General features: G+C 55.4%; 1 protein-coding gene and 1 long non-coding RNA gene across 2 annotated transcripts in view; one reads left to right on the top strand and one right to left on the bottom strand.

Moving 5' to 3' along the window:
- The window catches only part of LOC145530002 (uncharacterized), a 1,493,464-nt gene that overhangs the window by 700,678 nt on the left and 772,713 nt on the right, over positions 1-20,073 (bottom strand). Inside the window, exons 91-92 of the long non-coding RNA XR_014071397.1 lie at positions 12,969-13,080; positions 5,318-5,429 (exon numbers count right to left, since the gene is read on the bottom strand). This is a non-coding gene — a long non-coding RNA (uncharacterized LOC145530002). The remainder of the gene's footprint in view (positions 1-5,317; positions 5,430-12,968; positions 13,081-20,073) is intronic.
- Positions 9,128-11,122, top strand: LOC145529941 (uncharacterized). Its single transcript, XM_081550713.1, has 3 exons — positions 9,128-9,297; positions 9,697-10,009; positions 10,260-11,122. The coding sequence occupies exons 1-3, from the start codon at positions 9,163-9,165 to the stop codon at positions 10,895-10,897; spliced, it is 1,086 nt and encodes a 361-aa protein (XP_081406839.1). The 5' UTR covers positions 9,128-9,162; the 3' UTR covers positions 10,898-11,122.

Genomic DNA, 20,073 nt, shown 5'->3' with positions numbered 1-20,073 from the left:
CTGACACAAAAGGGGAGAATATCCAAATGGGAACAAGAAAGCCTCTTCAATAAATGTCCATGGGAAAACCAGACAGCTACATCTGAAGAACGCTATTGGTTTTGATCTCACACCACCTCAATATCGGGAAAAAACCTCACCCTAAAGACTGATGTCATGAGATAGCTAGAAAGAAGCGTAGGTCAAAGGCTCCTTAACATCAGAGTCTCCTTGCCATTTGCTGGGCGGAGGTAGAAATGGGTCTCTTCAAGTAAGGGAAAGAGGAAAACGAAGTACGCCAATGGGTTTCCATCCAATGGAAACTCTTCACAACAGAGAAGCTAAGCATTCAGAAATGCAAAAGATGGGAAACGGAACATGAGAGACTCCTTGCAAGTGGTGTATCTGAGAAGGGGTTCATATGGAAAGAGACGAAGAACGCACAGCACTCAGATTCCAAGAAACACCACCACCACCCTTGACCCTTCCCCCATGACCAACTCCGACCTAAAGCCTTTCTCTCCCTCTAACCTATCCCTAAAACATAACCCTCATCTAATCATATACATGTGCATTCCTAGCATCCATCCATCCACACACGAGAGAGAAAGAGGAAGACACAGACTGAATCGAGAAGGGAAAAGAGAGGGACACAGACAGAGAGAGACACGGAACCAAAGAGAGGAAAGGAGTCGACGGTCCAGACTTTTCATCAATCTGTCTCGAAGGTAGAAGCAATGACAGCGCCCATCCACCCCAGAAGGGGGAAAAGGACAGAAGCTTTGGAGAGGAAAAGACAAGAACGCAGGGAGCCATTAGAAGCTCAGCCACCCGCAGAAGCCGAGCTGGGACACTTGAACAGAATCTCAATGGAAACAGAGGACCAGAAAGTTGGCTACTCTTTTCTATAAGAGAGGGAGACCTTCGAGTCTTCCTTTCGGTCCTCCAACTTGGATGCGGGGTCTCAAAACACTCAGGAGGGGGAGTGCCTTTTCCTGGGTACCACGGCGCATCCAGGCCTCGTTCTGCCCCATTCTGTGCTGTGTCAGCCCTGGATGGAGTCTTTCTTTCTGAAGTCTCAGCGCACAAGCTCCACGTGATATCGGCCCCAGGTGGAAAGGCATGGAGCTGCTCGTAGGCCGACAGACCTAGGAAGCAGATGGGAGAATGACCCCCACTCTGCAGATGGAGAGACTGGGGAAACCCTGAGGGGCATACGCTTGTCCAGGGCCACACCACTTATGAGAAGAAGGAGCCTGGTCTGAGAGCAGCGGGGTCCTCGGAGCTCAGGCCCTGGCTGCACCCAGGCCTCCCCAGGGCTGTGGGCTGGGCTGTGTGGCTGTCACTGTGCCTGCACATGGCCTAAGGGGGGTGGTCGAGCAGTCAGAAACCCAGAGATTCCCTTGGGAAGTTTTGGGGAAGGGACCTCAGCACGAACCCCAGGAAATGATGTCACCTGCCGGCAACAGAACCCAACAGAACCCGCAACCCGGGTATCCAGGCCTCCAGAGCGGAGAGGAGCCCCCAGCCAGATCACTTGCTGCCAGGATGTTCTGCTGTTTGCCCCTGCCCAGAGGCCGGGGCCTCAGGAGAGCTCACAGGCAGTGTGCGTGGGCACCCTGTCGACGTTGGCTCAGGGCACCCCCGAGAGGCCTCTGGCCCTTTGCCCGGAGAAACAGAAAGGTAACACGGGGAGCCCCAGGCCGGGCCAGCCCACCTCTCCCATGCCACCCGGAAACACCGGGTCCTTTGCCTGTGTGTGTGGATGCGGGTTTCTCGGGGTGTGTCTCCCTCAAGGAAGCCCAGGCGGATGTGGGGTCAGAAGCCTGCGGGCAAGTTGTGTCCACACCCCAGGGGAGAGCAGGCTGGCTGGGATGGGGAGAGTGCGGGCAGCGCCGGCCGCCCAGGCTGGCCTCACACCCTCAGGTGGGTCTCTTTCGTCCCGGGTGGGGATCTGAGCAGACACACGTCTCTGACCCTTCTGGGAAGAGAAGTTCGAGCAGGCAGAAGCAGCGGCTCCACTGGCCAGGCCCAGCTCGGAAAAGTCCCAGCATGGCTGGCTGACGGTCACTGTCGTTGCAGAGCTTCCCACGTGATGAGGCCGAGGACGGGGACACCCCGTCCACCTCCCGGAGGGAGGGGTCGGAGCACCACCCCCCCGCCCCTGAGGCCCAGTGCAGGCTCCAGGTGAGCGTGCCCACGGAGGCATCAGCCCCACCGGGGGCGAAGCGGAGGCGGGGAAGGCCTGCTGCCGAGACACCACACAGGATACACCCGGCGGCCCAGTCTGAGGCTGCCACGGAGCTCAGCACACCCGGCTCCGACCCAGAGTCCCGAGAACCCCAGCCTCTGAGGCAGCAGGAGGACCTGGAGCCCACCACGCCAGAGCACAGAGGTGAGGACGCTGGGGCTGGTGCACGGGAGTGTGTGGGGAGGGGGTGCTGAGCTACACAGGGATGAGTTCCCGAAAGATGCTGCTGGGCCTGCAGCAAGCGCTGGCCTCACACCCCCACCCCCATCTTGCACACTTCAGTCCCAAAAGACATCCGACCCTGGGTATTCTTTGGGAATCTCTTGGAAGCTTTCTGTCCCGGGATACGCACATGCCAAGGCTGGCCTGTGGGCAAACTTTGCTTCTCCCTCAGCTCTAGCACTGGCCTCCAACTGGAACCAGGCTCCACTTCACAGACCTGTCCCTACAGAGGTGGTGGCTCCAGGTGCAGGACCCAGGGATCCACCGAGGGCAGATGGAGAACCGAGACTTGCCCTCGCAGAGACACCAGGCCAGCTGGGTTCTGGCCAGCACACCGGGCAGATCGGATCTCCGTGCCTGCAGGACCCCCAGCCCCAGGCACTGATGTCCCACCCCCTCAGCCAGAACCTCCACCTCCACGTGCACCTGTACCTGCTCGGGCTTTGGCAGGAGAACCCGAGGCAGAGGAGGAGTCACCGCCTCGGCAGGGAGAGCCTGCCCTGGCTCCCGCGCAACACCCAGACGCCGACGATGACTCACCCACCCCTGCAGGAAGAACGAGCCCCCGCTCTGGACAGAGACCCAGAGCCCTTGCCGGAAACACCACGTCCAGGGGAGCGGTCGGCTCTGCCGCCTCCATCCCTGTCGGCTCACCGTGGACGCTGTCAACTCGGTCTGCCCCCAGGGGACATGGAGTTCCTTTCCCCTGAACTGCTTTGCATTTGGTTTGTTTCCACCTTTCTGGTGATGTTTTATTTTTTGTATGGTTTCCTGTATTTTTGTTGGTTAAGTTGGGATTAGTAAACTTTTTCATCATTGTTGCAATTTGGGAACACTCTTGTGTAACTGGTGATACTGTGTTACCATCACCACTTTGTGGTTTCAGACCCGTTTGATCTTTATGCCCCACCCCCCAACAAAGCCTGGATTCAAGGCAAGCACGCCCTGTTCATCCCTCCCCCCGATCCTGAACACAATTTCATCTTTTCTTTCTGCATTCCTTCCTATATTCTTGGTGTCCCCAATCAATGACTCTCAGTGAAATGACTGAAGGAGTTTCTTTCGGACTCTCCACCTACTGTAAGACTCCATTGGAGAGTTCTCATTTTTATGTCATTTGAACTAGCCTTTGATAGCTGACAGGACGGTGTACGTCCTTTCAAGATATCATGTGCCAAACGAAGCCCTTTTGGCAAATGCCAACATTATCTCCAGGCAGGCATTGCTGTTTGAAGGGTGACATCTCAGCCAGAAGGCAGAGGCTGAGCTCCTCTTGTTGCACCAGCTCCCAAAAGAAGCCAAGAAAGGGAGCTGGAACAACAAACCACCCCAACGCCCAGGAAAGCGTTCTTCACGACAGAAGGCTAGAAAATGACCCAACAACCTTGTGGCCCAGAACCCCTCTAGAAAAATCACTGTTCCATAAAAAAGAGAAACACGTGGGAAGTTCCAAGGAGAGGCAATGCCCATGGCCAGTGTACTTTAGAGACGGCCTGACCGCTCCGGGGAAGACACGCACCGACGGAACCCCTTGGGAAACAGCAGTGAGAGTCCTCACCGTCGTAAGGGTTTCCTCTGGGGACAACCTGCCCTGGGCACCACATGAGGGAGCAGACCGGCTTCTCTTCCTCTGCTCCCACACCATTCACTCATGAAGGCAGCTCAGGTGTTCTCATGCCCTGCCTGCCTGCCTGCCTGCCTGCCTGGCTCATCCGTGAGCTGTGACCACCTCCAGGGCAGGACTCCACCTTCTCCTCTCTGTGTACCGTGAATCTGCACACAGTGGGCTTTCAGAACCTTAGGAGACTTGAGCCATTCCCACTCGAGCCAGAACCCTCCCCAGGAAGGAAAACTGCTGTTGGGTCCTTTTGGCCCCAGCACTGGTTCCGAAAGCCTGGCGGCTCCTACAGCCTCTACGGTGTGAAGAGGGAGGTCCCTTTTGACAGAGCTTTCCGGCTGTCAGATCTAAGCTGTTGTTTCACTGTCAGCTGTGTCTCTTCCGTTGCAGCCAGGTGGGCCACGCTGCTCCAAAGGGGCTCACAAGCTGAGTGGCAAGGGAGGTATTGAGAGGACAGGGATGGCTACAACGTGCTGCAAACTGAGTGAGGGTCCCCACAATCCTCAGCAAAGGTCTGTGGTGTGCAAGTGGGGAGTAGAGGGCCCCCAAGTTCCAAAGGAAGGGAGGTACTCGGGAGCTAAAGCCCTTGGCTGCTGTGGTAGCAGCTGCAGATGGCAGCTCGTCCACAGTGCACTTCGAATGAGGTCATATGAGCGTGACTCTGGAAATGGCTCCGAAATCAAGAGAAAGGGGTCAGGGTATGTGGGAATCCGGCGGGGGTGGGGGGTGGATGAAGGAAGGTGTCCTTCCTCTCTCCAGTGCAATTTGGTTTGGTGAGTCTCAAAGCTACCAGATGGCACTTCCCAAGTCAGGCCCCCGCAGGAATCAGGGTGGGCTGCGTGCCTCAGCGCCTGCCACAGGGACAAGCCACACCAGTGGCCTCCCTGAGCTCCAATGGCCGGATCTGGGGGTTCTGTCTGGGTGCACACCTCCTTGCTCTGGCCAAGTTCCCCCCTTCTCTGAGCACCAGCTTCATCCTCTCGAATGAGGACATCGATTGCTACCTTGGCACGTTACTCTCTTCATCCTGTGAAGACTCATTAGGCTTATCCTACAATTACTAGCTGGCCTGAAGAGATATCTCCTGAATCCAGATTAAGCTGGAGTCTCCCAGGCTCATCTGGCATGTCTTCCCTGAAGTCTGCCAAAACCCACACCCTTGCATTTCCAGGGACTCCCCTTAGCCAGCTGGGCAGAAAACCCAGCATGGTTCAAACAAGCTGACAGACAAGCGGGAGAGGACTCACGGGCAGACGGCCTCCCTCAGGTCTCGGGTGGAGCTCTGGGACCACAGCAGCAGCGGGCCATCCCAGCCCCTGGGCTCAGCAGCGCCCTCATTCTCAGGCCGGCGGCTCTGCCCTGAGGGGAGCAGGAAGGTCAAAAACTGCCGCAGGCGGACCTCAAGCCCCTCCCACTGCTGGAGCCTGACCTCCCCCGGCCCCACCCCTTCCCCTACCCCAGCAGAACGAGAGCTCGTCTTCCCCTGGCTTCCAAAGTGAGGCCCGGCCCCGGGCCCCGATTGGGCACTGCCCCAGTCCGGAGCCAATCACAGTGGCCAGGGAGGTGGAACGCACCGATTGGCCGGGGCCAGGTCATGTGACCATACTCCCCAGGAAACTCAAATATTACCAACATTCCCTAACAAACCAATGAACAAAATTATCCAGTAAAGGCAAACCGTACTTTTTAATGAGGCCAATGTCACAGAACAAAAAAAAATCCTTCACAATGAACTGCTCAAGGAAGCTACTAAATAAGCTTTCAGAAAAGTTAAGACTTTTTTTTTTTTTTAATACGGTGACGGAGAGCTATACCTTTCCCATCTATGTGAATTTAGGTTTAAACTAGATTTCCCTCGGCTATTATATAAGACAAAAAACCCCACATCACCCCCTTTCACTCCCCCCACCCCCAAAAAGTGTTTTAGTCTATTGAATTTTTGTGTCCTCAGTTGTGTCTGATTCACGGCAACTCACGAACTCTACACAGCCAGGCTCTTCCGTCCATGGAATTCAGGGCAATTTTTTCTGTCACAGCAAATGCCCACCCTGGGTGATCCAAAGGCAAGGGCTCAGAGGCTCCTGAGAGACTAACTCCTTTCAGCTGAGCACAGAGCTGGCTCCTCACTGGGATGCCTGTGGCCTGGGGCTCCCAGAGGGGAGAGCAGCACTCGCCCCACCGTGTGGTCACTGCTGGAAGTGCAGGCTGCTCCTCACTCCCCCTTGACAGTGTCCCTGAGGGCAGAACAGTGTGAATCTACTCAAGGTGGAAACGCAAACTCCGATGCAACCAAACTTCCCACAAGGTCTCCAAAACCACTCAGGAACAGGGAATTGGAAACTGCAGGGCATGACATGAATGGAGATGGAGACTTGACACCTTACACCGAGTTCACTTCCAGTTATCCCTAGACAAAGTTTCCATGAAAACTTGTCACAAATCTAGAAGAACAATGAGCAGAAACCGGACACGTGCTTTGAGTCTTCACACACAAAACAAAAAGGCAGCCCACAAAACAACCCAGAGAATACAGTGGACTTTGCAAAATCAAAGATATCTACTGTGGGAAAGACCTCATTACAAAAGCAAAAGACAGGTCATACATCGCGAGACGAATGAGTGGAAACACAAAGCTTCTCAAGGATGTGTCTCCAAACAGACAAAGAACACCAACACGACAAGCCTGTGAAAACTAGGGAAAGGTCTGAAGGGACAGCAGACTGAGGAAGACACACACAGAGTATCCCGGATGATGTCCAGCACTGAGGGCCTGAAGAAACAACAGTCTAGTTGCACTCCCTCAGGCCTGTGTGACCCTGGATGAGGCCTCTGTTTCCCGGTGGCTCTGAGAGATGGACAGGGAGGAAGGGGAAGAGAAATCACTTGCATTTCTAATACTCACAGCAAAGTCTTCCAATGAGAAGGGAATTATCACCCCCACTGACAATGCCATTCACTGAAGTGATACCCACGAGTCCATCTAACCCAGAAGGGAAGGAAGGACCTGTTCTCACAAAACGGCGAGAGATGGAAGAAGGAAGATCAAGCCCACACCAACCACTGGAAAGAGAAGCTGTGCTCAGGGCTTGAAAGAATTCCTATTGGGAAAATGATGTCACAGCCCCACAAGGCAATCCACAGCTTCGATGCTATTCCTCCCAAAATGCCAATGCATTTTCGCACCGAACAAAGAATTGCAAAAGGGGTACGGAAACAGAAAAGAGCCTAAATTGTCAATACAATCCGACGAAAAAGCCCCGATACGGACATCCAAGGTTGTGTGAAAGGAAATTAGACGACCAAACTAGGATCCTCAGGAGAGTATCGGAGAAGGCGATGGCGACCCACTCCAGTACTCTTGCCTGGAAAACGCCCTGGACGGAGGAGCCTGGTAGGCTGCAGGCCATGGGGTCGCGCAGAGTCAGACACGACTGAAGTGACTTAGGCGCAGCGGCAGCAGCAGGACAGTATGCTATTGGGAATACAACAACACACACAGATCCAGATCGATGGAATAAAGTTGAGGGTCCAGAAACAAACCCCGGCATCCATGGTCAACTCATCTCTGACACAAAAGGGGAGAATATCCAAATGGGAACAAGAAAGCCTCTTCAATAAATGTCCATGGGAAAACCAGACAGCTACATCTGAAGAACGCTATTGGTTTTGATCTCACACCACCTCAATATCGGGAAAAAACCTCACCCTAAAGACTGATGTCATGAGACAGCTAGAAAGAAGCGTAGGTCAAAGGCTCCTTAACATCAGAGTCTCCTTGCCATTTGCTGGGCGGAGGTAGAAATGGGTCTCTTCAAGTAAGGGAAAGAGGAAAACGAAGTACGCCAATGGGTTTCCATCCAATGGAACCTCTTCACAACAGAGAAGCTAAGCATTCAGAAATGCAAAAGATGGGAAACGGAACATGAGAGACTCCTTGCAAGTGGTGTATCTGAGAAGGGGTTCATATGGAAAGAGACGAAGAACGCACAGCACTCAGATTCCAAGAAACACCACCACCACCCTTGACCCTTCCCCCATGACCAACTCCGACCTAAAGCCTTTCTCTCCCTCTAACCTATCCCTAAAACATAACCCTCATCTAATCATATACATGTGCATTCCTAGCATCCATCCATCCACACACGAGAGAGAAAGAGGAAGACACAGACTGAATCGAGAAGGGAAAAGAGAGGGACACAGACAGAGAGAGACACGGAACCAAAGAGAGGAAAGGAGTCGACGGTCCAGACTTTTCATCAATCTGTCTCGAAGGTAGAAGCAATGACAGCGCCCATCCACCCCAGAAGGGGGAAAAGGACGGAAGGTTTGGAGAGGAAAAGACAAGAACGCAGGGAGCCATTAGAAGCTCAGCCACCCGCAGAAGCCGAGCTGGGACACTTGAACAGAATCTCAATGGAAACAGAGGACCAGAAAGTTGGCTACTCTTTTCTATAAGAGAGGGAGACCTTCGAGTCTTCCTTTCGCGCCTCCAACTTGGATGCGGGGTCTCAAAACACTCAGGAGGGGGAGTGCCTTTTCCTGGGTACCACGGCGCATCCAGGCCTCATTCTGCCCCATTCTGTGCTGTGTCAGCCCTGGATGGAGTCTTTCTTTCTGAAGTCTCAGCGCACAAGCTCCACGTGATATCGGCCCCAGGTGGAAAGGCATGGAGCTGCTCGTAGGCCGACAGACCTAGGAAGCAGATGGGAGAATGACCCCCACTCTGCAGATGGAGAGACTGGGGAAACCCTGAGGGGCATACGCTTGTCCAGGGCCACACCACTTATGAGAAGAAGGAGCCTGGTCTGAGAGCAGCGGGGTCCTCGGAGCTCAGGCCCTGGCTGCACCCAGGCCTCCCCAGGGCTGTGGGCTGGGCTGTGTGGCTGTCACTGTGCCTGCACATGGCCTAAGGGGGGTGGTCGAGCAGTCAGAAACCCAGAGATTCCCTTGGGAAGTTTTGGGGAAGGGACCTCAGCACGAACCCCAGGAAATGATGTCACCGGCCGGCAACAGAACCCAACAGAACCCGCAACCCGGGTATCCAGGCCTCCAGAGCGGAGAGGAGCCCCCAGCCAGATCACTTGCTGCCAGGATGTTCTGCTGTTTGCCCCTGCCCAGAGGCCGGGGCCTCAGGAGAGGTCACAGGCAGTGTGCGTGGGCACCCTGTCAACGTTGGCTCAGGGCACCCCCGAGAGGCCTCTGGCCCTTTGCCCGGAGAAACAGAAAGGTAACACGGGGAGCCCCAGGCCGGGCCAGCCCACCTCTCCCATGCCACCCGGAAACACCGGGTCCTTTGCCTGTGTGTGTGGATGCGGGTTTCTCGGGGTGTGTCTCCCTCAAGGAAGCCCAGGCGGATGTGGGGTCAGAAGCCTGCGGGCAAGTTGTGTCCACACCCCAGGGGAGAGCAGGCTGGCTGGGATGGGGAGAGTGCGGGCAGCGCCGGCCGCCCAGGCTGGCCTCACACCCTCAGGTGGGTCTCTTTCGTCCCGGGTGGGGATCTGAGCAGACACACGTCTCTGACCCTTCTGGGAAGAGAAGTTCGAGCAGGCAGAAGCAGCGGCTCCACTGGCCAGGCCCAGCTCGGAAAAGTCCCAGCATGGCTGGCTGACAGTCACTGTCGTTGCAGAGCTTCCCACGTGATGAGGCCGAGGACGGGGACACCCCGTCCACCTCCCGGAGGGAGGGGTCGGAGCACCACCCCCCCGCCCCTGAGGCCCAGTGCAGGCTCCAGGTGAGCGTGCCCACGGAGGCATCAGCCCCACCGGGGGCGAAGCGGAGGCGGGGAAGGCCTGCTGCCGAGACACCACACAGGATACACCCGGCGGCCCAGTCTGAGGCTGCCACGGAGCTCAGCACACCCGGCTCCGACCCAGAGTCCCGAGAACCCCAGCCTCTGAGGCAGCAGGAGGACCTGGAGCCCAGCACGCCAGAGCACAGAGGTGAGGACGCTGGGGCTGGTGCACGGGAGTGTGTGGGGAGGGGGTGCTGAGCTACACAGGGACGAGTCCCCGAAAGATGCTGCTGGGCCTGCAGCAAGCGCTGGCCTCACACCCCCACCCCCATCTTGCACACTTCAGTCCCAAAAGACATCCGACCCTGGGTATTCTTTGGGAATCTCTTGGAAGCTTTCTGTCCCGGGATACGCACATGCCAAGGCTGGCCTGTGGGCAAACTTTGCTTCTCCCCCAGCTCTAGCACTGGCCTCCAACTGGAACCAGGCTCCACTTCCCAGACCTGTCCCTACAGAGGTGGTGGCTCCAGGTGCAGGACCCAGGGATCCACCGAGGGCAGATGGAGAACCGAGACTTGCCCTCGCAGAGACACCAGGCCAGCTGGGTTCTGGCCAGCACACCGGGCACATCGGATCTCCGTGCCTGCAGGACCCCCAGCCCCAGGCACTGATGTCCCACCCCCTCAGCCAGAACCTCCACCTCCACGTGCACCTGTACCTGCTCGGGCTTTGGCAGGAGAACCCGAGGCAGAGGAGGAGTCACCGCCTCGGCAGGGAGAGCCTGCCCTGGCTCCCGCGCAACACCCAGACGCCGACGATGACTCACCCACCCCTGCAGGAAGAACGAGCCCCCGCTCTGGACAGAGACCCAGAGCCCTTGCCGGAAACACCACGTCCAGGGGAGCGGTCGGCTCTGCCGCCTCCATCCCTGTCGGCTCACCGTGGACGCTGTCAACTCGGTCTGCCCCCAGGGGACATGGAGTTCCTTTCCCCTGAACTGCTTTGCATTTGGTTTGTTTCCACCTTTCTGGTGATGTTTTATTTTTTGTATGGTTTCCTGTATTTTTGTTGGTTAAGTTGGGAACTTGTTGGTTAAGTTAGTAAACTTTTTCATCATTGTTGCAATTTGGGAACACTGTTGTGTAACTCTGGTGATACTGTGTTACCATCACCACTTTGTGGTTTCAGACCCGTTTGATCTTTATGCCCCACCCCCCAACAAAGCCTGGATTCAAGGCAAGCACGCCCTGTTCATCCCTCCCCCCGATCCTGAACACAATTTCATCTTTTCTTTCTGCATTCCTTCCTATATTCTTGGTGTCCCCAATCAATGACTCTCAGTGAAATGACTGAAGGAGTTTCTTTCGGACTCTCCACCTACTGTAAGACTCCATTGGAGAGTTCTCATTTTTATGTCATTTGAACTAGCCTTTGATAGCTGACAGGACGGTGTACGTCCTTTCAAGATAACATGTGCCAAACGAAGCCCTTTTGGCAAATGCCATCATTATCTCCAGGCAGGCATTGCTGTTTGAAGGGTGACATCTCAGCCAGAAGGCAGAGGCTGAGCTCCTCTTGTTGCACCAGCTCCCAAAAGAAGCCAAGAAAGGGAGCTGGAACAACAAACCACCCCAACGCCCAGGAAAGCGTTCTTCACGACAGAAGGCTAGAAAATGACCCAACAACCTTGTGGCCCAGAACCCCTCTAGAAAAATCACTGTTCCATAAAAAAGAGAAACACGTGGGAAGTTCCAAGGAGAGGCAATGCCCATGGCCAGTGTACTTTAGAGACGGCCTGACCGCTCCGGGGAAGACACGCACCAACGGAACCCCTTGGGAAACAGCAGTGAGAGTCCTCACCGTCGTAAGGGTTTCCTCTGGGGACAACCTGCCCTGGGCACCACATGAGGGAGCAGACCAGCTTCTCTTCCTCTGCTCCCACACCATTCACTCATGAAGGCAGCTCAGGTGTTCTCATGCCCTGCCTGCCTGCCTGCCTGCCTGCCAGGCTCATCCGTGAGCTGTGACCACCTCCAGGGCAGGACTCCACCTTCTCCTCTCTGTGTACCGTGAATCTGCACACAGTGGGCTTTCAGAACCTTAGGAGACTTGAGCCATTCCCACTCGAGCCAGAACCCTCCCCAGGAAGGAAAACGGCTGTGGGGTCATTTTGGCCCCAGCACTGGTTCCGAAAGCCTGGCGGCTCCTACAGCCTCTACGGTGTGAAGAGGGAGGTCCCTTTTGACAGAGCTTTCCGGCTGTCAGATCTAAGCTGTTGTTTCACTCTCAGCTGTGTCTCTTCCGTTGCAGCCAGGTGGGCCACGCTGCTCCAAAGGGGCTCACAAGCTGAGTGGCAAGGGAGGTATTGAGAGGACAGGGATGGCTACAACGTGCTGCAAACTGAGTGAGGGTCCCCACAATCCTCAGCAAAGGTCTGTGGTGTGCAAGTGGGGAGTAGAGGGCCCCCAAGTTCCAAAGGAAGGGAGGTACTCGGGAGCTAAAGCCCTTGGCTGCTGTGGTAGCAGCTGCAGATGGCAGCTCGTCCACAGTGCACTTCGAATGAGGTCATATGAGCGGGACTCTGGAAATGGCTCTGAAATCAAGAGAAAGGGGTCAGGGTATGTGGGAATCCGGCGGGGGTGGGGGGTGGATGAAGGAAGGTGTCCTTCCTCTCTCCAGTGCAATTTGGTTTGGTGAGTCTCAAAGCTACCAGATGGCACTTCCCAAGTCAGGCCCCCGCAGGAATCAGGGTGGGCTGCGTGCCTCGGCGCCTGCTACAGGGACAAGCCACACCAGTGGCCTCCCTGAGCTCAAATGGCCGGATCTGGGGGTTCTGTCTGGGTGCACACCTCCTTGCTCTGGCCAAGTTCCCCCCTTCTCTGAGCACCAGCTTCATCCTCTCGAATGAGGACATCGATTGCTACCTTGGCACGTTACTCTCTTCATCCTGTGAAGACTCATTAGGCTTATCCTACAATTACTAGCTGGCCCGAAGAGATATCTCCTGAATCCAGATTAAGCTGGAGTCTCCCAGGCTCATCTGGCATGTCTTCCCTGAAGTCTGCCAAAACCCACACCCTTGCATTTCCAGGGACTCCCCTTAGCCAGCTGGGCAGAAAACCCAGCATGGTTCAAACAAGCTGACAGACAAGCGGGAGAGGACTCACGGGCAGACGGCCTCCCTCAGGTCTCGGGTGGAGCTCTGGGACCACAGCAGCAGCGGGCCATCCCAGCCCCTGGGCTCAGCAGCGCCCTCATTCTCAGGCCGGCGGCTCTGCCCTGAGGGGAGCAGGAAGGTCACCAACTGCCGCAGGCGGACCTCAAGCCCCTCCCACTGCTGGAGCCTGACCTCCCCCGGCCCCACCCCTTCCCCTACCCCAGCAGAACGAGAGCTCGTCTTCCCCTGGCTTCCAAAGTGAGGCCCGGCCCCGGGCCCCGATTGGGCACTGCCCCAGTCCGGAGCCAATCACAGTGGCCAGGGAGGTGGAACGCACCGATTGGCCAGGGCCAGGTCATGTGACCATACTCCCCAGGAAACTCAAATATTACCAAGATTCCCTAACAAACCAATGAACAAAATTATCCAGTAAAGGCAAACCGTACTTTTTAATGAGGCCAATGTCACAGAAAAAAAAAAAAAATCCTTCACAATGAACTGCTCAAGGAAGCTACTAAATAAGCTTTCAGAAAAGTTAAGACGTTTTTTTTTTTTTTTAATAGGGTGACGGAGAGCTATACCTTTCCCATCTATGTGAATTTAGGTTTAAACTAGATTTCCCTCGGCTATTATATAAGACAAAAAACCCCACATCACCCCCTTTCACTCCCCCCACCCCCAAAAAGTGTTTTAGTCTATTGAATTTTTGTGTCCTCAGTTGTGTCTGATTCACGGCAACTCACGAACTCTACACAGCCAGGCTCTTCCGTCCATGGAATTCAGGGCAATTTTTTTCTGTCACAGCAAATGCCCACCCTGGGTGATCCAAAGGCAAGGGCTCAGAGGCTCCTGAGAGACTAACTCCTTTCAGCTGAGCACAGAGCTGGCTCCTCACTGGGATGCCTGTGGCCTGGGGCTCCCAGAGGGGAGAGCAGCACTCGCCCCACCGTGTGGTCACTGCTGGAAGTGCAGGCTGCTCCTCACTCCCCCTTGACAGTGTCCCTGAGGGCAGAACAGTGTGAATCTACTCAAGGTGGAAACGCAAACTCCGATGCAACCAAACTTCCCACAAGGTCTCCAAAACCACTCAGGAACAGGGAATTGGAAACTGCAGGGCATGACATGAATGGAGATGGAGACTTGACACCTTACACCGAGTTCACTTCCAGTTATCCCTAGACAAAGTTTCCATGAAAACTTGTCACAAATCTAGAAGAACAATGAGCAGAAACTGGACACGTGCTTTGAGTCTTCACACACAAAACAAAAAGGCAGCCCACAAAACAACCCAGAGAATACAGTGGACTTTGCAAAATCAAAGATATCTACTGTGGGAAAGACCTCATTACAAAAGCAAAAGACAGGTCATACATCGCGAGACGAATGAGTGGAAACACAAAGCTTCTCAAGGATGTGTCTCCAAACAGACAAAGAACACCAACACGACAAGCCTGTGAAAACTAGGGAAAGGTCTGAAGGGACAGCAGACTGAGGAAGACACACACAGAGTATCCCGGATGATGTCCAGCACTGAGGGCCTGAAGAAACAACAGTCTAGTTGCACTCCCTCAGGCCTGTGTGACCCTGGATGAGGCCTCTGTTTCCCGGTGGCTCTGAGAGATGGACAGGGAGGAAGGGGAAGAGAAATCACTTGCATTTCTAATACTCACAGCAAAGTCTTCCAATGAGAAGGGAATTATCACCCCCACTGACAATGCCATTCACTGAAGTGATACCCACGAGTCCATCTAACCCAGAAGGGAAGGAAGGACCTGTTCTCACAAAACGGCGAGAGATGGAAGAAGGAAGATCAAGCCCACACCAACCACTGGAAAGAGAAGCTGTGCTCAGGGCTTGAAAGAATTCCTATTGGGAAAATGATGTCACAGCCCCACAAGGCAATCCACAGCTTCGATGCTATTCCTCCCAAAATGCCAATGCATTTTCGCACCGAACAAAGAATTGCAAAAGGGGTACGGAAACAGAAAAGAGCCTAAATTGTCAATACAATCCGACGAAAAAGCCCCGATACGGACATCCAAGGTTGTGTGAAAGGAAATTAGACGACCAAACTAGGATCCTCAGGAGAGTATCGGAGAAGGCGATGGCGACCCACTCCAGTACTCTTGCCTGGAAAACGCCCTGGACGGAGGAGCCTGGTAGGCTGCAGGCCATGGGGTCGCGCAGAGTCAGACACGACTGAAGTGACTTAGGCGCAGCGGCAGCAGCAGGACAGTATGCTATTGGGAATACAACAACACACACAGATCCAGATCGATGGAATAAAGTTGAGGGTCCAGAAACAAACCCCGGCATCCATGGTCAACTCATCTCTGACACAAAAGGGGAGAATATCCAAATGGGAACAAGAAAGCCTCTTCAATAAATGTCCATGGGAAAACCAGACAGCTACATCTGAAGAACGCTATTGGTTTTGATCTCACACCACCTCAATATCGGGGGAAAACCTCACCCTAAAGACTGATGTCATGAGACAGCTAGAAAGAAGCGTAGGTCAAAGGCTCCTTAACATCAGAGTCTCCTTGCCATTTGCTGGGCGGAGGTAGAAATGGGTCTCTTCAAGTAAGGGAAAGAGGAAAACGAAGTACGCCAATGGGTTTCCATCCAATGGAACCTCTTCACAACAGAGAAGCTAAGCATTCAGAAATGCAAAAGATGGGAAACGGAACATGAGAGACTCCTTGCAAGTGGTGTATCTGAGAAGGGGTTCATATGGAAAGAGACGAAGAATGCACAGCACTCAGATTCCAAGAAACACCACCACCACCCTTGACCCTTCCCCCATGACCAACTCCGACCTAAAGCCTTTCTCTCCCTCTAACCTATCCCTAAAACATAACCCTCATCTAATCATATACATGTGCATTCCTAGCATCCATCCATCCACACACGAGAGAGAAAGAGGAAGACACAGACTGAATCGAGAAGGGAAAAGAGAGGGACACAGACAGAGAGAGACACGGAACCAAAGAGAGGAAAGGAGTCGACGGTCCAGACGTTTCATCAATCTGTCTCGAAGGTAGAAGCAATGACAGCGCCCATCCACCCCAGAAGGGGGAAAAGGACGGAAGGTTTGGAGAGGAAAAGACAAGAACGCAGGGAGACATTAGAAGCTCAGCCACCCGCAGAAGCCGAGCTGGGACACTTGAACAGAATCTCAATGGAAACAGAGGACCAGAAAGTTGGCTACTCTTTTCTATAAGAGAGGGAGACCTTCGAGTCTTCCTTTCGCGCCTCCAACTTGGATGCGGGGTCTCAAAACACTCAGGAGGGGGAGTGCCTTTTCCTGGGTACCACGGCGCATCCAGGCCTCGTTCTGCCCCATTCTGTGCTGTGTCAGCCCTGGATGGAGTCTTTCTTTCTGAAGTCTCAGCGCACAAGCTCCACGTGATATCGGCCCCAGGTGGAAAGGCATGGAGCTGCTCGTAGGCTGACAGACCTAGGAAGCAGATGGGAGAATGACCCCCACTCTCCAGATGGAGAGACTGGGGAAACCCTGAGGGGCATACGCTTGTCCAGGGCCACACCACTTATGAGAAGAAGGAGCCTGGTCTGAGAGCAGCGGGGTCCTCGGAGCTCAGGCCCTGGCTGCACCCAGGCCTCCCCAGGGCTGTGGGCTGGGCTGTGTGGCTGTCACTGTGCCTGCACATGGCCTAACGGGGGTGGTCGAGCAGTCAGAAACCCAGAGATTCCCTTGGGAAGTTTTGGGGAAGGGACCTCAGCACGAACCCCAGGAAATGATGTCACCTGCCGGCAACAGAACCCAACAGAACCCGCGACCCGTGTATCCAGGCCTCCAGAGCGGAGAGGAGCCCCCAGCCAGATCACTTGCTGCCAGGATGTTCTGCTGTTTGCCCCTGCCCAGAGGCCGGGGCCTGAGGAGAGCTCACAGGCAGTGTGCGTGGGCACCCTGTCGACGTTGGCTCAGGGCACCCCCGAGAGGCCTCTGGCCCTTTGCCCGGAGAAACAGAAAGGTAACACGGGGAGCCCCAGGCCGGGCCAGCCCACCTCTCCCATGCCACCCGGAAACACCGGGTCCTTTGCCTGTGTGTGTGGATGCGGGTTTCTCGGGGTGTGTCTCCCTCAAGGAAGCCCAGGCGGATGTGGGGTCAGAAGCCTGCGGGCAAGTTGTGTCCACACCCCAGGGGAGAGCAGGCTGGCTGGGATGGGGAGAGTGCGGGCAGCGCCGGCCGCCCAGGCTGGCCTCACACCCTCAGGTGGGTCTCTTTCGTCCCGGGTGGGGATCTGAGCAGACACACGTCTCTGACCCTTCTGGGAAGAGAAGTTCGAGCAGGCAGAAGCAGCGGCTCCACTGGCCAGGCCCAGCTCGGAAAAGTCCCAGCATGGCTGGCTGACGGTCACTGTCGTTGCAGAGCTTCCCACGTGATGAGGCCGAGGACGGGGACACCCCATCCACCTCCCGGAGGGAGGGGTCGGAGCACCACCCCCCCGCCCCTGAGGCCCAGTGCAGGCTCCAGGTGAGCGTGCCCACGGAGGCATCAGCCCCACCGGGGGCGAAGCGGAGGCGGGGAAGGCCTGCTGCCGAGACACCACACAGGATACACCCGGCGGCCCAGTCTGAGGCTGCCACGGAGCTCAGCACACCCGGCTCCGACCCAGAGTCCCGAGAACCCCAGCCTCTGAGGCAGCAGGAGGACCTGGAGCCCAGCACGCCAGAGCACAGAGGTGAGGACGCTGGGGCTGGTGCACGGGAGTGTGTGGGGAGGGGGTGCTGAGCTACACAGGGACGAGTCCCCGAAAGATGCTGCTGGGCCTGCAGCAAGCGCTGGCCTCACACCCCCACCCCCTTCTTGCACACTTCAGTCCCAAAAGACATCCGACCCTGGGTATTCTTTGGGAATCTCTTGGAAGCTTTCTGTCCCGGGATACGCACATGCCAAGGCTGGCCTGTGGGCAAACTTTGCTTCTCCCCCAGCTCTAGCACTGGCCTCCAACTGGAACCAGGCTCCACTTCCCAGACCTGTCCCTACAGAGGTGGTGGCTCCAGGTGCAGGACCCAGGGATCCACCGAGGGCAGATGGAGAACCGAGACTTGCCCTCGCAGAGACACCAGGCCAGCTGGGTTCTGGCCAGCACACCGGGCACATCGGATCTCCGTGCCTGCAGGACCCCCAGCCCCAGGCACTGATGTCCCACCCCCTCAGCCAGAACCTCCACCTCCACGTGCACCTGTACCTGCTCGGGCTTTGGCAGGAGAACCCGAGGCAGAGGAGGAGTCACCGCCTCGGCAGGGAGAGCCTGCCCTGGCTCCCGCGCAACACCCAGACGCCGACGATGACTCACCCACCCCTGCAGGAAGAACGAGCCCCCGCTCTGGACAGAGACCCAGAGCCCTTGCCGGAAACACCACGTCCAGGGGAGCGGTCGGCTCTGCCGCCTCCATCCCTGTCGGCTCACCGTGGACGCTGTCAACTCGGTCTGCCCCCAGGGGACATGGAGTTCCTTTCCCCTGAACTGCTTTGCATTTGGTTTGTTTCCACCTTTCTGGTGATGTTTTATTTTTTGTATGGTTTCCTGTATTTTTGTTGGTTAAGTTGGGAACTTGTTGGTTAAGTTAGTAAACTTTTTCATCATTGTTGCAATTTGGGAACACTGTTGTGTAACTCTGGTGATACTGTGTTACCATCACCACTTTGTGGTTTCAGACCCGTTTGATCTTTATGCCCCACCCCCCAACAAAGCCTGGATTCAAGGCAAGCACGCCCTGTTCATCCCTCCCCCCGATCCTGAACACAATTTCATCTTTTCTTTCTGCATTCCTTCCTATATTCTTGGTGTCCCCAATCAATGACTCTCAGTGAAATGACTGAAGGAGTTTCTTTCGGACTCTCCACCTACTGTAAGACTCCATTGGAGAGTTCTCATTTTTATGTCATTTGAACTAGCCTTTGATAGCTGACAGGACGGTGTACGTCCTTTCAAGATATCATGTGCCAAACGAAGCCCTTTTGGCAAATGCCAACATTATCTCCAGGCAGGCATTGCTGTTTGAAGGGTGACATCTCAGCCAGAAGGCAGAGGCTGAGCTCCTCTTGTTGCACCAGCTCCCAAAAGAAGCCAAGAAAGGGAGCTGGAACAACAAACCACCCCAACGCCCAGGAAAGCGTTCTTCACGACAGAAGGCTAGAAAATGACCCAACAACCTTGTGGCCCAGGACCCCTCTAGAAAAATCACTGTTCCATAAAAAAGAGAAACACGTGGGAAGTTCCAAGGAGAGGCAATGCCCATGGCCAGTGTACTTTAGAGACGGCCTGACCGCTCCGGGGAAGACACGCACCGACGGAACCCCTTGGGAAACAGCAGTGAGAGTCCTCACCGTCGTAAGGGTTTCCTCTGGGGACAACCTTCCCTGGGCACCACATGAGGGAGGAGACCGGCTTCTTTTCCTCTGCTCCCACACCATTCACTCATGAAGGCAGCTCAGGTGTTCTCATGCCCTGCCTGCCTGCCTGCCTGCCTGCCTGGCTCATCCGTGAGCTGTGACCACCTCCAGGGCAGGACTCCACCTTCTCCTCTCTGTGTACCGTGAATCTGCACACAGTGGGCTTTCAGAACCTTAGGAGACTTGAGCCATTCCCACTCGAGCCAAAACCCTCCCCAGGAAGGAAAACTGCTGTTGGGTCCTTTTGGCCCCAGCACTGGTTCCGAAAGCCTGGCGGCTCCTACAGCCTCTACGGTGTGAAGAGGGAGGTCCCTTTTGACAGAGCTTTCCGGCTGTCAGATCTAAGCTGTTGTTTCACTGTCAGCTGTGTCTCTTCCGTTGCAGCCAGGTGGGCCACGCTGCTCCAAAGGGGCTCACAATCTGAGTGGCAAGGGAGGTATTGAGAGGACAGGGATGGCTACAACATGCTGCAAACTGAGTGAGGGTCCCCACAATCCTCAGCAGGTCTGTGGTGTGCAAGTGGGGAGTAGAGGGCCCCCAAGTTCCAAAGGAAGGGAGGTACTCGGGAGCTAAAGCCCTTGGCTGCTGTGGTAGCAGCTGCAGATGGCAGCTCGTCCACAGTGCACTTCGAATGAGGTCATATGAGCGGGACTCTGGAAATGGCTCCGAAATCAAGAGAAAGGGGTCAGG

This window comes from Giraffa tippelskirchi, chromosome 12, assembly GCF_054371585.1.
Source record: "Giraffa tippelskirchi isolate mGirTip1 chromosome 12, T2T-mGirTip1v1.2.pri, whole genome shotgun sequence".
Taxonomy (NCBI): Eukaryota; Metazoa; Chordata; class Mammalia; order Artiodactyla; family Giraffidae; genus Giraffa; species Giraffa tippelskirchi.
This window is presented reverse-complemented; position numbering and strand designations above follow the sequence as displayed.

Bases quoted from the DNA above. Each gene is read 5' to 3' on its own strand.
- LOC145529941 (XM_081550713.1), top strand. From the start codon at position 9,163: ATGTTCTGCTGTTTGCCCCTGCCCAGAGGCCGGGGCCTCAGGAGAGGT. The intron at 9,298-9,696 runs GTAACACGGGGA...CTGTCGTTGCAG, and splicing joins TTGCCCGGAGAAACAGAAAG to AGCTTCCCACGTGATGAGGC. The intron at 10,010-10,259 runs GTGAGGACGCTG...CTTCTCCCCCAG, and splicing joins CAGCACGCCAGAGCACAGAG to CTCTAGCACTGGCCTCCAAC.